At 37.6% G+C, this 14,225-nt stretch overlaps 1 protein-coding gene across 1 annotated transcript; it reads right to left on the bottom strand.

Annotated features, from left to right (window-relative positions):
• Positions 1 to 7,575: 7,575 nt before the first annotated feature.
• On the bottom strand, positions 7,576 to 11,370 carry LOC129591101 (uncharacterized). Its single transcript, XM_055486631.1, has 9 exons — positions 10,906 to 11,370; positions 10,373 to 10,475; positions 9,413 to 9,450; positions 9,245 to 9,323; positions 8,866 to 8,945; positions 8,739 to 8,792; positions 8,604 to 8,667; positions 8,361 to 8,478; positions 7,576 to 7,952 (listed from the first exon to the last, which is right to left on the bottom strand). Exons 1-9 carry the CDS (start codon positions 11,000 to 11,002, stop codon positions 7,842 to 7,844), a joined length of 744 nt encoding a protein of 247 aa, XP_055342606.1. The 5' UTR covers positions 11,003 to 11,370; the 3' UTR covers positions 7,576 to 7,841.
• Positions 11,371 to 14,225: the final 2,855 nt, after the last annotated feature.

Consider the following 14,225-nt stretch of genomic DNA (forward strand, 5'->3'; position numbering starts at 1 on the left):
TATTTTTCGCCTTTTCTGCTATAGTTGCTTTTTTGTCCTTTGTTATTTTCCGGCTTTATCTTTGGTAACTCGTGAGAAAATTTTAGGATCACACCTATAGTTATTTGACAGTCTTGTTTCGGACCTGGCTATCTTTGCCCTTATCGTCGCTTTCAGAAGCTAAATTCGTCATCATCACTTGCGCCTTGTGGTACTTACATTAACTTTCAGATAATACGATAAACGGTGGAAACTAATATTCTACCAATCAATCTACTCTGTAGAAGAAAATGTAAAACGTATTACGTTTGGACAGCATGTAAAAATTATTACGTTTGGGCGTATTACGCTTGGACTGTATACTATAATATTATGATGATAACTAGTAGACCCCGCGCAAACTGCGCGGAATAAATCGGCGATAAATTGTTATTTAGGAAAACTACAAAGTACAAACCCATGACTGCAAATTTAGTTTTATTGAGCGGAGCGTATAAGAATATTAATAATAATATATAGATAGTTTGATTAGTTTCATTGGCAGAGACAAACGTTATTTGCCCAATACCTGTTTGGTTGTGCTTATCATAACTAATGTCATAAATCATTCTTTATTTTGGGCCTTTGACCATAATCCACTGACAGATTGGTAGCAGCTAGAATGTATCACAGTTTAATAAATAAATGTTTAAGGTCGTTTTGAGAAAACATTGTCGCGTTCCGCTGACTTCAGATTTAACCTTAAATTAGACTCGAAAAATTTGAAAATTTCCAGGAATATGTCCTTTTTGTTTGCAATTATAAAACAAAGTTTTTAAGCTTCTCGCCAATCAATCAGCAGCATATGCCGGTCAGTTGTCAAGAACTACAAATAAAAAAAGCTCCATAATTACTGAAATTTTTGTAGCCGTATTGCAGTACTTCTACTGGTTCAGATACCATTCGGAGCTTCGTTAAATTTTAGTCAGTGCGTCCCGACAAAACACTCTAGTGATACGACCGTACGACCACCGATGTCAACCTTTGGACCACTTAGAATAAAAATACTTTCCAGTTTCCTCCAGCTGTTTACACACAGACAATTTAAACCTGATAAGACTTCAAAATTTCGTTGTGTTCTTTGGTGAATTTTTTATTAATTAACGTCGACAACTTAAGCGCAGTGTCTTGCTTGCGACCCCCGCTGCAGATAGGCGCCGCCTATGATTCCGCTTTCTGTTACGTGCTTATAAAATTCGTTTCAAGTTTAGCAAAATTCGGGGACGGTATTCCCCTAAATTTTTTGTTTTGACCTTTGATGGGAGATGATCTGACGGATTGCTTTATAGCTGGCGGAAAGATAGATTAGAATGCGGATAAGCTTCGCTTTTTAAATCTTCTGTTATTTTAAATTTTTGAATGCTAAAAATGCGGTTTTTTTTATAAAACCGTTTTTGTCTACGATCCTTAGCGGAAAAATATCCTTTCTGAAAAATATTTTAACCTTCCCTCCCTCCCCCTGCGGGAGGCTCGCGCTCTCCTCATTTAGTCGCCGTGAAAAGATTTGCTTTGGGCCGCTTTCTCCCCCCGGGCGGCGGTTAGACTCGAATCCTAGTGCGTACGCCCGGTGGGACTGGGACTCGCTGTTTTGCTCGAGTAGTCTACATCACTTCCAGTCGAACACCAAAATTCTCAAAATCGACTTTCAGTCTCTCACAAAATAAAATTTGTTTGCGATTTGAAAAAAGGGTAGAGTATTCCACTTAAGTAGCACGTCAGCAGCACGATATTACAAAAGCCAACCGCCCTTTGGAAGCAGTTTCAATAATACATCTAATCAACCCGTTGCGAAAGGCAACTACTTTATCTTTGGAATTTGGGTCGCTCCCACTTTCCAGGAGGTTTTGCATGGTCAGTCTTTAAGAAGCATCACTTTCAGAGCCTTCATATTTTAAAAACTAACTCTTAATAAAAATTTTATGAAATAAAGGCAGTCCGATAACTAATGGACACCAAAGTTCCATCAAGTGTAGTAGATGTCTTTTCCTGTGCTGTTCGTGACAGTGGTGGCTTGGGTGGGTTTGCAGTGGTGGGTTATGCACTTTTCCCGTAGACTTTGTATGTTAATTTCTTTTAAGATTTTCTCTAAAACTTTACATACTTTCAAAAAACTGACTGGTTTCTGCAAATCTGCAAACTCGCGGCTATTGAATGACATATAGACATCAAAGTTTGGTTCAGTGGCTCGCTCAAAAAAGGGTGACAGAAATGGAATTCGCTAAGGCTTATTTTACGTCGGTCTGCACGCAGATGCAGACTTAACACTATGTATGAAAAGAAGAAGACTAGTCTTCGCATAGGAATAGTGTTAACGTCTTGTTTTTGCTTTGTCTATGGAGATTTGTAACCAAAATGTTACGCGCCTTTGATTCGCCCATTTTAGGGGAGCGGTTTAGTATTTTCCGGAGGGCAAAATCCTGCAGAGCGCAGTGAGTCATCCATACATAAAGATACTGTATACATTATGCATACAAAGACTAAGTATATACGGCTTGTTTTTGAATGATTAATACTTTTTAAGAGGGTAGTTTAGCATTGCTGGCAGTGTAACTCTGCAACCATCCACAGTTGATTTAGTTAGTTAAGTAAGCCGCTGACCGCTGGTTGCGTTCCAGACTCCATCGAATGAAACGCTAGCTTTGTGTGTTATCGACTCATTCAATTTTGCTGAATCACCCAGGCATGGACTTTGTAAGGATATTAGCAGTTACATTTAACGCAAAAGCCAAAAACATTTAGCTTTTTTTCTAATTTAGAATTTGTTTTTGCTGAGTGTTTTTAGAACATACTGAACTTCTAATTTTAAATTTTCTAATTTAAAATTTGCCTTTTCTTTTAAAACCGGTCAAGGGAAAATTCTGATTGCCGGTTCCCGAGCACCATAAAAACTGAAGGCGGCGGCTGTGGAGTAAAACGTACAAAATCGATTTTGCATTCTAATCACTTACTCAAAATGAACTTAAACGTTTCATAAGCGTGATTCCGCATGTTTTGAAATTTCTTGGCAGCGACAAAAGTTGTCGCAGAAAGCAGCATGTTCTAAATTTTTGAAGTTGGTTTGTTTTAAACAATGACTGATCGAGCCACAAGAGTTGGAGTCATCTTGCAAGTCCCAGAAAAACAACCAGCCGTGAAAAACTGCATTAAACCGTCGCCTGTTTGCGATTGCGTCAGTTACAGTGCACCTGTTAACGGGTTTTTCAAAATATCAAATTTTTAATTTTGGTTCAATCCACACCAAGGGGGCTAATTTCAATATTTCAGGCAGGAAATGGGTGCTAAAATGAGCACATTCTCATTCCAACAGCACGCTGATGGAATGAAAATCTTCAAAAATTCGTAATTTTGTTATTTTCCGTGCTGAAATTTTTTATATGCGCTTAAGAAATATTAAATAATATATACTATTAGGAAGAATAACTGATTTTCTGATTTGATCTCAAGGTTTGGCACTTGGAGCATACGTGCTTAGCATAGCCGCCTATGAGAAATCTCGAATGAGTCTTCCGTAGACATCTACTTATGTTGGCAGCTAAGGCTCACAGTGAATAACCCAAAAAAAACTGAGAGTCAGTTTTTTTGCCTAACGTTATTCGTTATTTTGTATTTTTTAAGCTTATACAAAAGAATTTAACACTAAAATTTACAAAATTACGAATTTTTGAAGATTTTTATTCCAGCAGCGTGCGCCATGGGCCGCCGCACGCGTACTTTAGCTACGTTGCTGCTAGACAGCTGGCAAAATTTTGCCAGCGGCCCAGCAGTATGGCAAACAAAATCGACAATAAATTTAAGAAATAAGAATGGACTGCTTTTAAATAGTATGCTCTCGTCGTACATTGTATAGTACTCAACTACCCTCCAAAATTGTTGCAAAACAGGTGCGTGTCACAATTTGGTTACTGACTCCCGTACACTGTTCAGAAACAAGCCTTATAATTATAGACTATAGAAAGTCTCATGTATTCTCGATATATACCACGACCGACGGAACTATTTCCGCGAGGAAATGCCACGAAGTGTTTTATTAATATATAGGATAATTATTCAGCATACAGAAATACAGACATAATTTATATCTATATAAGGGGCGAAACTAGGCGTCTTCTACCGTTCCCCTGTATTGCTGTCGTCACCCGCCTGGAGTGTGGCGTAACGGCAGTACATATGGTTAAATCCGGTACATAAGCCGAAGCGCCATGTACAGCCACAACGTAAAACTCCAGCCGGGTGACGGCAGCAGTACATGGGAACGGTGGAACATGTCTGGATTTGCCCCCTATATTTCTGTGTGCTGTATATTATCATCGTATTGTTAAAATGGGTGCCTGTGCCGTAAGAAACAGAATGCTAATAATTTCGTCAAAGCTGTTTTATAAGAATATATTATCGAATTCCCAAAAGAAAAGTAAAGACGATAAGTTACCACGCAAGAAATGATCGAAAACGATTACTAACGAAATAAATAAATTACCGGTACGTACTACAATTCGCTACAAAATTTCAGAAAATCTAAAACAGATTGTTGTTGACGATTCTTGCTGCCGGCCGCACCATTCGCAAAATACAAAATTGTTTGTGAAGTCACCGGATATTTTAGGGCAATTTGGAAAGTTTCTTTGTCTTTGCTCGCAATTTTCTTTAAATTATGGTTGTACCAAAATCATTGTTACTAATAATAAAGACAATAAATAAACGTAAATAAACAAAACCTATACGAAGATTAGAGGTCATATCCTGGAGTCCGAATTACGGCAAATATAAAACTATGCAAGAACTTTTCCCGAATTGCGTTATCATTATTTGGTCAATGTGAGTATTTCTAACTGCTTGATTCATTATTTTCAAAATGCCTTTTAGAAGAAAACTTCAACATTAGAGCATTTTTTGCTGCGCGCTCATTGAAAATCATGATTTCTCAATTTACTGTAACTGACGATAAAATGTTAGAAATCCATGATGATGTGGCACTTAGGCTTCTTTTGTTAACCTGAATACGGGTATTTTCACAACTATTTTGACAATAATTTTTTTCAGTTTTCTGTTTATGTTTTTCGTTAGAATTGTTTTTAAAAATATTGTTTTTGACTTCGGTAGGTTTGCCTTTGTGTATTGCATGCCTGCCGCATTTATTTATGCACATAGTTTTTTTTATGCATTTATGCAAAATGAACCCGTCGCGTCGGGCTCATATACATTGTATATGCACATTGCACAGGTTGTTTTTATGCAGTCTTACCTGGTCGTATCGGACGACGGGAGATCACTACAAACATTGACGGTTTCTGTTCGAATCGCTACAGATGAGTGATTTTTTGGATACGTAGCAGGTACCTGCGTTTGTCAATTGACGGTTTACGTAGTATAGTGGCTAATACACCTCCAACAAAGCAGATGCTCCTTGCTAATATTTCCTTAATTTGAAGCAACTCTCCGTTAAATTATGTTAAATTATATTCTCAACGGATTGAATAATTTTTTATCTTAGTGTGTATAGTTGGCTTAGCTTTCTTGATACCGAGCTTTTTCTTATAAAAGTTACTTTGTTTTGCAAAATTCTGCAGGAGGCAGTGCCAGACACAAACAACGCCAGGCGTTAAGTTGAGGCAGGTTTCGTGATGGACATTATCAGTATTAATATGGCTTATAACGTACTAAAACCTCCTTGATGGGTGGCCACGCAAAATAGTAGCAAGACTTCATTATTTACTAGTTTCACCATAAAATTTCATTTACGGTGTATAAACATTCTGTGTTTCGAGTCGACGACTCGACGGGAATGTTATTAGCCAAAATTATACAGAAACTACTTTCCTAACCGGTCAAAACGAAGATAAGATCCTCCATTGATTGACACTCGATCCCGTCGCGCACGCATTTCAAATCTGGAAGTTCTGCAATTGTTGGAATACAGTATGCACAAATATTCATTGAAAGCTAAAAAACGTTAAAAAAATAAAATTCAGGAAAAATTTAACAAGATAAACATATATGAACAAATAAACATACAAATATACAGTGTATCGCGCAGATATAAATATACAGCACACTCTGTACAGTGTATCCCGCAAAACACAAATTAAAATAGAAAAATATTGAATGTTGAATAAATAAAAAAAAGTTTATGAGAACATGAAAATTAAACAAGCTAGCACAATATAATTTGCCTTGTTTGTGTAACCATATGTGTGTTTGGTCGCCATCAGCAAGTAACAAGTGAATTATTACTTTGGTGACCTGTGGAGTGAAATCATTGAACAAGTGAAACTGTGAACAATACAAATGCATAATTTACTGTGAATTTCGGCTGCAGTAATGAAGTGCGGTGGCTGCGTAATCATCCATTGAACTTTTGATGTTGAATGTGCACAGCGTCATGGTGTCCTCGCACATGTATAGATTTGTCCTAAAATTTTTTGGCGCATTTTCCTTAATCATAACGGATTGTCTTGTAAGATACACGCAAAATTTTAAGCACCTACCCTAGTTTACGCATCATTTTAATAATTTGCGTTTTCCATCGAATCTGCGCCAGTATATTATTGAAAGAATTGCTTTCGTACAACTTAATGCTACAAAGTAAATTCGAATTTCCCCTGATGGGAAGGGCTCACTCAGTGAACCGGGAAAATAATTGGCTAAAAACTGAATAATCAATTGAATTTATTCTGTAGGACTGCAGGAGTTTTTTCTAGAAATTTAAAATTAAAAATTCAGGTTTTCAGAGAAAGCACTGGGGCTTTAATAATTAAATAAGGTTGCATGGAAGAACTAGACTAACGAAGACTGCAGTACCAAGGTCATTGCCTGTTTTATTGTGTGTCTGTCGTGATTTATTGGGCGGAGTGGCATCGGTGAGAGACACGGAGACAGGATGCCGCTGGCGCATTTACCGTTGCTTTCTCTTGAGGTTGCTGTTGTGTTTTTATATTGGTGAAAGTGTCAAAAATCGCGATAAATGTGGACAAACAATGATAATTGCCAATAAAAATCTGCGTTACCCCGTAAAATTGATCGTGTAAACGATAGGCGCCGCGCGTGACTCATCCTTAAGACGATAAATACAAATACAATAATTGCATATACAACAGAAATAAAACAAATGCATATGCAAGCTAAATAAATTAGTGTCAATCAGGGCTGGCTAGTTGCCAATTAGTTATGTTAACTGGCTATTGCCTGAAAAAAGAGAAGGTAAATAATATATTAACTTCATGTGCAATTTATCGCGATTTTTTACTGCTACCACTGTAGTTATTTATTCTGCACTACGTAAATCGTTAATTTCGATGAGTTTTAACTGGAGCAAGTTAAGGGCAATTTGCGTTAATTTAGGTTTTCACAACTGCCTTTATTATCTGCATGATTCAACTCATGCTCCCTCTCTGATTCATGATTCACCGATGCGAAAATTGAGCTGACAAAATCTATAAATCTTCATGCATCATCTTTTACTCACTTCGCTTCTTTTGAGTGTTGTTTTCCAACGTTTTCCAGGATCCCGGGGTGCCGAGCCTCATGAAATGCTGTATGTACGTTGTAGCTTAACTGGGCAGCTTATCTGCATGATTCATCATTTTATTCCATCACTTTATCAGCACTAACAATTAATCTCTTTATTAGTGCCTCCCCTTTCCCGTTCTGAATCGTTTTCGGTTAACATTTTTAGAGCAAAAAAATACAGGACAAACAGCTATAACAACAACCAACACAAAACAAGGAAAGCCAACAGAAGTGCCTTCATCACGAAGTGTGTGTACACGTGTCCGAAACTGGACGGTATAAGACTGCGTTTCCGGAGCCGGCGGTCAAATATTGCCGGTTTAGTAGATATGGTTGGATTGGGTGTCATACCAGCCGCCGCGGCCCACCGTGCCGGACGGTAGATAATGCTGGTCTTTGCTGGCGTACCCGTTGTAGATCACCGGACAACACTGTTAATTTGATAAACAACAACGATTTCGCTGCATTTTTCTCCCAAAAATGTGCAATGGGTCCATATTATTATAATTAGCTGTTTTAAACATTTTTGTTTGCCACCTATGTTCGTATTAAAATGTGAACAAATCCGCGATTCATCTATCTGTTTTCTAACACCTTTATTAGCAGTGATCTAAAACGTGAGAATACTACACTAATTAGCATAAAATTTTAACCATAAGAAAGGCTGTGCAATATGATATTAATAATATTACGCGGCTGTGCTCAATAATATTACGGGCTGTAAAGGTCACCTTTATGCGCTGTGCTTAAAGTAAACTTCACCATAAAATTTTTTTAGGAATTATTAATAATTAATATAAATTTATTGAATTACAGGAAAACGGATGTTTTCATTTTACCTGCATCCAGACGAAATGATTGAGTCCATCGTTGGGATTAACGGCCTGTCCAAGCCCGGTCATAACTTCATTCGTCTCACATTTCACGAGCCAGTAGCCGTCGTAATGCTCTCCGCGTCTACAGAAAAAAAATTTATTTAGATAAAGTAGATAATAATATGTTTATTTAGTGAAATTAAATTAGACATATTTAAATAAAAATCTTTCAAAATCGTCCGTGAAACAGATCGCAGTATGACGCACTTATCGTGTGTGTACTTCCATTCGCAACGCGAATAGTCGATGTGGTATCCCGCTGGGGTTTTACCTGTCGTATGGTAAAGGTCACTTAGTTATTATGTCATTACAACTGTCACAGTTAAGCTACAACGTACATACAGCATTTCATTAGGCTCGGCACGCCGGGATCCTGGAAAACGTTGGAAAACAGACCTAAAGAGAAGTTAAGTGTGCTAAAAATCGATGTACAGTAAATTTATGGAGTTTTTTAGCTTCGTTTTCGCACCGGTGGTGAAGGTATCCACCGTGTCTTTCGGCCAATACTTGTCGTAACAATAAAATTCTTTGGCTCCCATTGTAACGTTTCTGAAAAAGTCCCGAAATGATCCTAAGGATTTTATTATTAGATTAAACATTAAACATTTGTCTATATGTTTTCATTTTGATTTCCACAAAGAAGCGGTACTTTTTGTATTTTGATTTGCTTGTTTTTCCGATAAGTATTTCATCCGTATACATATAGTAAATGCGTACATAAACCTACGCTGGACATTTATATTTGCTGGCTGATTTTCAGCTTCTTCATATTTTTTGCTTATAATGATTTTTATCCCAAATAATGCTTACATGATAAATGTGAGAAAAAATAAATAAGAAGGTTGTACCTGACATTACAGCTGCTGTAGAAAGGATAAATGCCCTTTGACGGCGGCTTCATGGGGAACATAAATTTGCACCAGACCTCTGTGAAGACGGCACGAGCAAAGCGTGCATTAGAATTCTGTTTTAACGATACATTCGCGCTATTTTATTCGTCTGGAAATGATACTTACGTTCCACGCCGATGAACATGCGCACCGCGTCAAAAATTCTGCAAAGACCGTTAAAAATTAGATAATCGTAGTGCACGGGCAATGTCGGGAATCTTCTATCCATTTTCTCCCCAAGTATAATGCTAAACCCGAACGCAGCTATTGCTGATTTATAATTAGTACGTGCCTCTTAATTTTTTGGTCCATGAACAAACTCATTCTGCTACATCAGTGGTTTTTGATAAAATTTTTATATTTTGTACGAAATGAGTTATTGATCAATTCTCACAGAGTTTATTCTTTTGAACTAATATAACCACAAAATAGGAATAATTTGCGTCAGGCAGATTTTTACAAAAAATTTAAAACAGTATATCTGTATAGATGTAGATACGGTTTTTGATTTTTTTAAAAAGTTAATATTATATTTATTTTCGCTTTCTCGCAACATAGTCCTGACAAATAACTGAAGCGAACATTTTTGATATTATTAGTAAATGTCGTTATTTCAGCAGATGCATACAGATACATCTCTTTCTGTCAGTCAAATTATTCTTGTCATAATAAAAATTGCTCTTTATTGATAAATCTTGTCTTAATAAAAAGGCGCTTCATTGATGAATTTTGTGTTAATAAAAATTTGTCTCTCTCTCTAAAATTTCAATATAAACATAGTTCGAGTTTAATCTTGAGCAAACTGTGAATAAAATTACGGTCGTGCGTAGCAATTTTTATTTGTCGTAAAAACACCGGGAACGACCCTTATAAAATGATTCAATCTGCAATAAAACCGGCCACGCAGCGAAAAACGAAACCGAAAAAAGAAAAATGAATAAAAAATGAATTATGCAATGAAGCCATTAACTGCCGGCAGTTGCAAGTGGAAGAAAGCTCAAGAAACGATTGTTCTCGAATTATAAACCGGAGAAAAAGAAGTCTGACGGGAAGTGTGAATGAACTTGACCTTCAAAGTGGCCTTACCCGATCATGGCTTCGCCGTCATTGCACTCGGTCAGCCACTTGTTGTAGGGGTCCGAATATCCCCCGGCAAAGTAGTTCGTTCCTAATATACAGTCACCGGTACCTACACAAAAATAAAGGTAAATTAATAAATTATTAACAACATTAGAAGTTTTATTTTGCTGAATAAAGTATAACCAAGGAATTCACAATTTTAAAAAACGAAAATTAAAATAAGAGCACAGCAAAGCTATCAGGGCGAGCAAAACAAACAAACGCCGGTAAATATCATCTTTCTCTCATAGTAAAATATGTAATTCTCCGGTTTTACTAAAAAATGCAACTTCGCTTTCATAAAATGCTGTTTGCTATTTATTAACAAAATGTAACTTTCATTAGTCGCTTATTTTCCATTTTCTAAGTTTTATTTTTTTAGCAGGATCATGTCAGAAAAATTAACAAGCAGTTGGTTAGATATGTGTACGACGATCATAAAAATCTTTACGTTGCGAAACCGGTTGGTTTTCAACAGCGTAATTTCAGGTTTGCCTTACCAAAACATTTATGTCGGTCATAATATCCGGCAAATACACTTATCACATCCAGAATCACCGCTACCAATCCCGAGAAAACTATCCTGGATAGCCGCATAATGCCGTCGGCTAATTACGCTAATTATGCAGACAGCCAATCACAGCTTAGTCGCAATTAACACACAGTCACTAGGCAAATCCGATTAAAGCCGCGCAATAGCCGGCGCACACATTCAATCTCCAATCATCCGCTTGATTTATCCACAGACAAAAAACAGATAAAGGCGTCGAATAGCCAATCACAAAACGGGATTACCGCCGGTTAATTTAAACCGCATAGAATTTATTAAAACTTGGTGCTCGTCATGCGGAAAAAGAGCAGGAAGGTAAAAGATGATTGTAGAGTAAGAAAAGCCGGCGTTATTGTTTAACACACAAGAGTACTGATCAAAAGCGGCAGATGGAGCGTGTGTGGAGAAGTGTGTGCTTTTTGCAGCGAGCAATTTTTCTTTCTTCTCCTGCGTGATGCTGCTGTACATTTTCGGCGTTTTAAGCCCGTCGGCCAAATTACACTGATCTTGGCGCAGGAGACAATGAACTGCACGGATTTACTGTATCCGTTAAAGGCGCAGTACGCTGGTTTTACAAGTGCTAATTTTCTGCCGTTATTTTGTGGCGATTGTTATTTTGAAGTTTGAACGATGCCGGGTAAATGTGTAAAGTCAGATTTGTGAGGTGTTGAATGCGGACGAGCGATGGATTCTTGACATAATTTTCGGTTTGACAGAGAAATTAAATAATAAAATAAATAGCCAATTAACTAAATAAATAAGCAATAATAAAAGATAATTTAAGTGAAAAATAAGCAAATATGCTTATTATTACTTACTTCTAAATTCGGGATAAGTTAATGCCCAATAAACAATGAAATTTAAGTAAATACTAAAAAAACTTAAATACTTAAATTAAAATGAAACTAAATACTTAAAATATTAAAAAGAAAGTGTTAATTAATAAATTTATAATCAAAATTAGTGATAGTAGCTCAGTAATATTTTCTGACAAATGTATTTCTTTATAAGCAACACTTTGCTAATTCAGTTTCGTCTTGATGCTGTTTTCATATGTATTCCGCCTAGCAAGCGGTGAAAAACATAAAGTGCGTGTTAATCAGATCTGGTTAGAAATGCTGATCATCATTAAACAGCCACATTAAAGGATAATCATCCCCATTAATCAACAGCAATTATGACGGGTGTTTCAGTAATCCGCAACGTGGATACATTGTCGATGCTCGTAGTGACTGCAGACTGCCGAATGCGGCATCCCGCGGCGCATCGATATCGTTCGAATTGGTCATGTAGAAAGGTTTTGAGTAATGAGTTTACTCACATCGGAAGTGGATACACGGTATAGACTGTAATGACAGCGATACTACCGCTGATTAACCGTTATGAATAAATCACCATAAATTTATGCGGGATTTGTAATTTATGCGCAACGTTGTGGTCAAGCGTAATAGCGCAGAAGATACTCATCTTTATACTCGTACACTGCTCATTACAATAAATATTGCGGAAGATTCGTATTAGCATGGTTGTCTAACCGGTTGACCATGCATTAATTGCTCTTTAACCGGCTTGCCATGAGCCCAGCACTGTCAAGCTGAATATGCATCTGTCACTACTTACTACTGCAATGCGCGCAGTGTGTTGCGTGCAGTCCGGTCTTTACGTCAAATTGCCACTGGGACAAAACCTTTATTTGATTGATATTTCATTGCGATTGATCCTCCCATCTGTACCTGCTGTAAATCTAAAAGCAGCACACTTTAGCCTTTCACTGCCGTTCGGTTTTGTTGAAACGGATTTAGTAGAATCAACTAAACACAGCGTTCACTAGGCTTTACAAGAAGAGAATCGTAGTACACGGGCTCGATATCTCCCGTTAATCGTTGGCGTACGGGCATAAAGCAATATTTTCTTACATGTACAACCGCGGAGTTCAGTGAATCATTTACGATATTTTTTGCAACAACGATGCCCCTAATCGTATTAAATTTTTAGATTAGTCAGATGTTTCCATTAGAGGCGTAATACCGGAATTACAATGCAAACATGACCATAGCATTTCTGTGATTGAACTTAATTCTACCACTTGTCAGACTGTGGCTGATGTCGTGGTTGGTTCGTTTCCCGGGAAACTGTTTAGTCCTTGCAAGAATCCGGTCGTCATTCACAATCTCAAGCGACCCCTCAAACACCACATCCAGTACTGTTTGAATGGACAAGAGGGGCGCCCTTTACCAGCTCCTTCACCAGAACGGCATATGTGGCGAAGAATCCCATCAGCTGCTCAACGAAGCCAACAACAGCAACGCAAATACATTACGTGTAATAAAAATAAGCCGCTTAAATATGTAGCACCACGCACCGCTGCAATGAATCCGCGGTCAATGACGAAGAACCGTCCTCCGGTCAGCCGTGGTGGTGTCTGCCGCATGGAGCGCAAAAGATGCGCGTACTCGATCGTCGCCAGAGAATGAGTGAGTCCCGCCTCATCCAGCGGTGCTAACAGCTTGTCCAATAGCTGTTCTAACTGCCAAACAAAAGCACGATTTACCAATTGCAAATTCTTTTTGTCCACTAGTATTCTTATCGACTTTGATGTTGTTTGACGGTGTTTAACCTGGTCGGCGAATTTTACGAGTACATCCGGTACAATGTGAACTAGATAGCCCGTGTACGTAAGTGCATTATCGAGCCTGAAACGTTAATTAATGTTTTTCTGCCCAGCACTGAGTGAGCCGGTACATTTTATGGGCCGAAAGATTCGTGAACTGAGTGGAGAACCGTGTTCCGCAGCTTTTATTACGCAACGTTCAACTCAACTCTCAAGTAGTGCGCTCTTTAAGTTTTTTTGTAATTTTGATGCCCACTACTAAAGAAAGGCGCTCTCGACACATTGCACGGTGCCAGCTTTCTGTTGTGATCGAGACAATCGTAGTACAGCGGCTTTCGCATTCTGTCCCAAGTTTACAGTGCTCGCATTCGGTGTGTCCTTAGGTTCATACAATGCCTTAGTTTGACGTTTAATACTTGTATCTTTTTTTGCCACACTTCGATTTACTTCAAATTTTACTCACTTTGATTAAAAGGTTCCATATTTCGCTAGGTATCAATATTCCACACAAGAAAATTTGCAGAAACGATTTCTTTTTTTTGTGAGAATGCCGAATTGTACCCGGCTTGGCTGCTCAATAAACAACCAATAAATCTATCAATTAATCAATCATACTAAAAACTTGCTCATCAATTTATAAAAACAAATATTAATAAAAT

Source organism: Paramacrobiotus metropolitanus, unplaced genomic scaffold (genome assembly GCF_019649055.1).
Source record: "Paramacrobiotus metropolitanus isolate TYO unplaced genomic scaffold, Prichtersi_v1.0 Parri_scaffold0000044, whole genome shotgun sequence".
Lineage (NCBI taxonomy): Eukaryota > Metazoa > Tardigrada > Eutardigrada > Parachela > Macrobiotidae > Paramacrobiotus > Paramacrobiotus metropolitanus.

What these genes read in the sequence shown, in the direction of transcription:
- LOC129591101 (XM_055486631.1), bottom strand. Translation starts at nt 11,002, where the DNA reads ATGCGGCTATCCAGGATAGTTTTCTCGGGATTGGTAGCGGTGATTCTG. An exon ending in TACAGCAGCTGTAATGTCAG is followed by an intron (nt 8,946 to 9,244) that starts GTACAACCTTCT and finishes GGACTTTTTCAG; the next exon opens with AAACGTTACAATGGGAGCCA. An exon ending in GCCGAGCCTAATGAAATGCT is followed by an intron (nt 8,668 to 8,738) that starts GTATGTACGTTG and finishes ACCATACGACAG; the next exon opens with GTAAAACCCCAGCGGGATAC.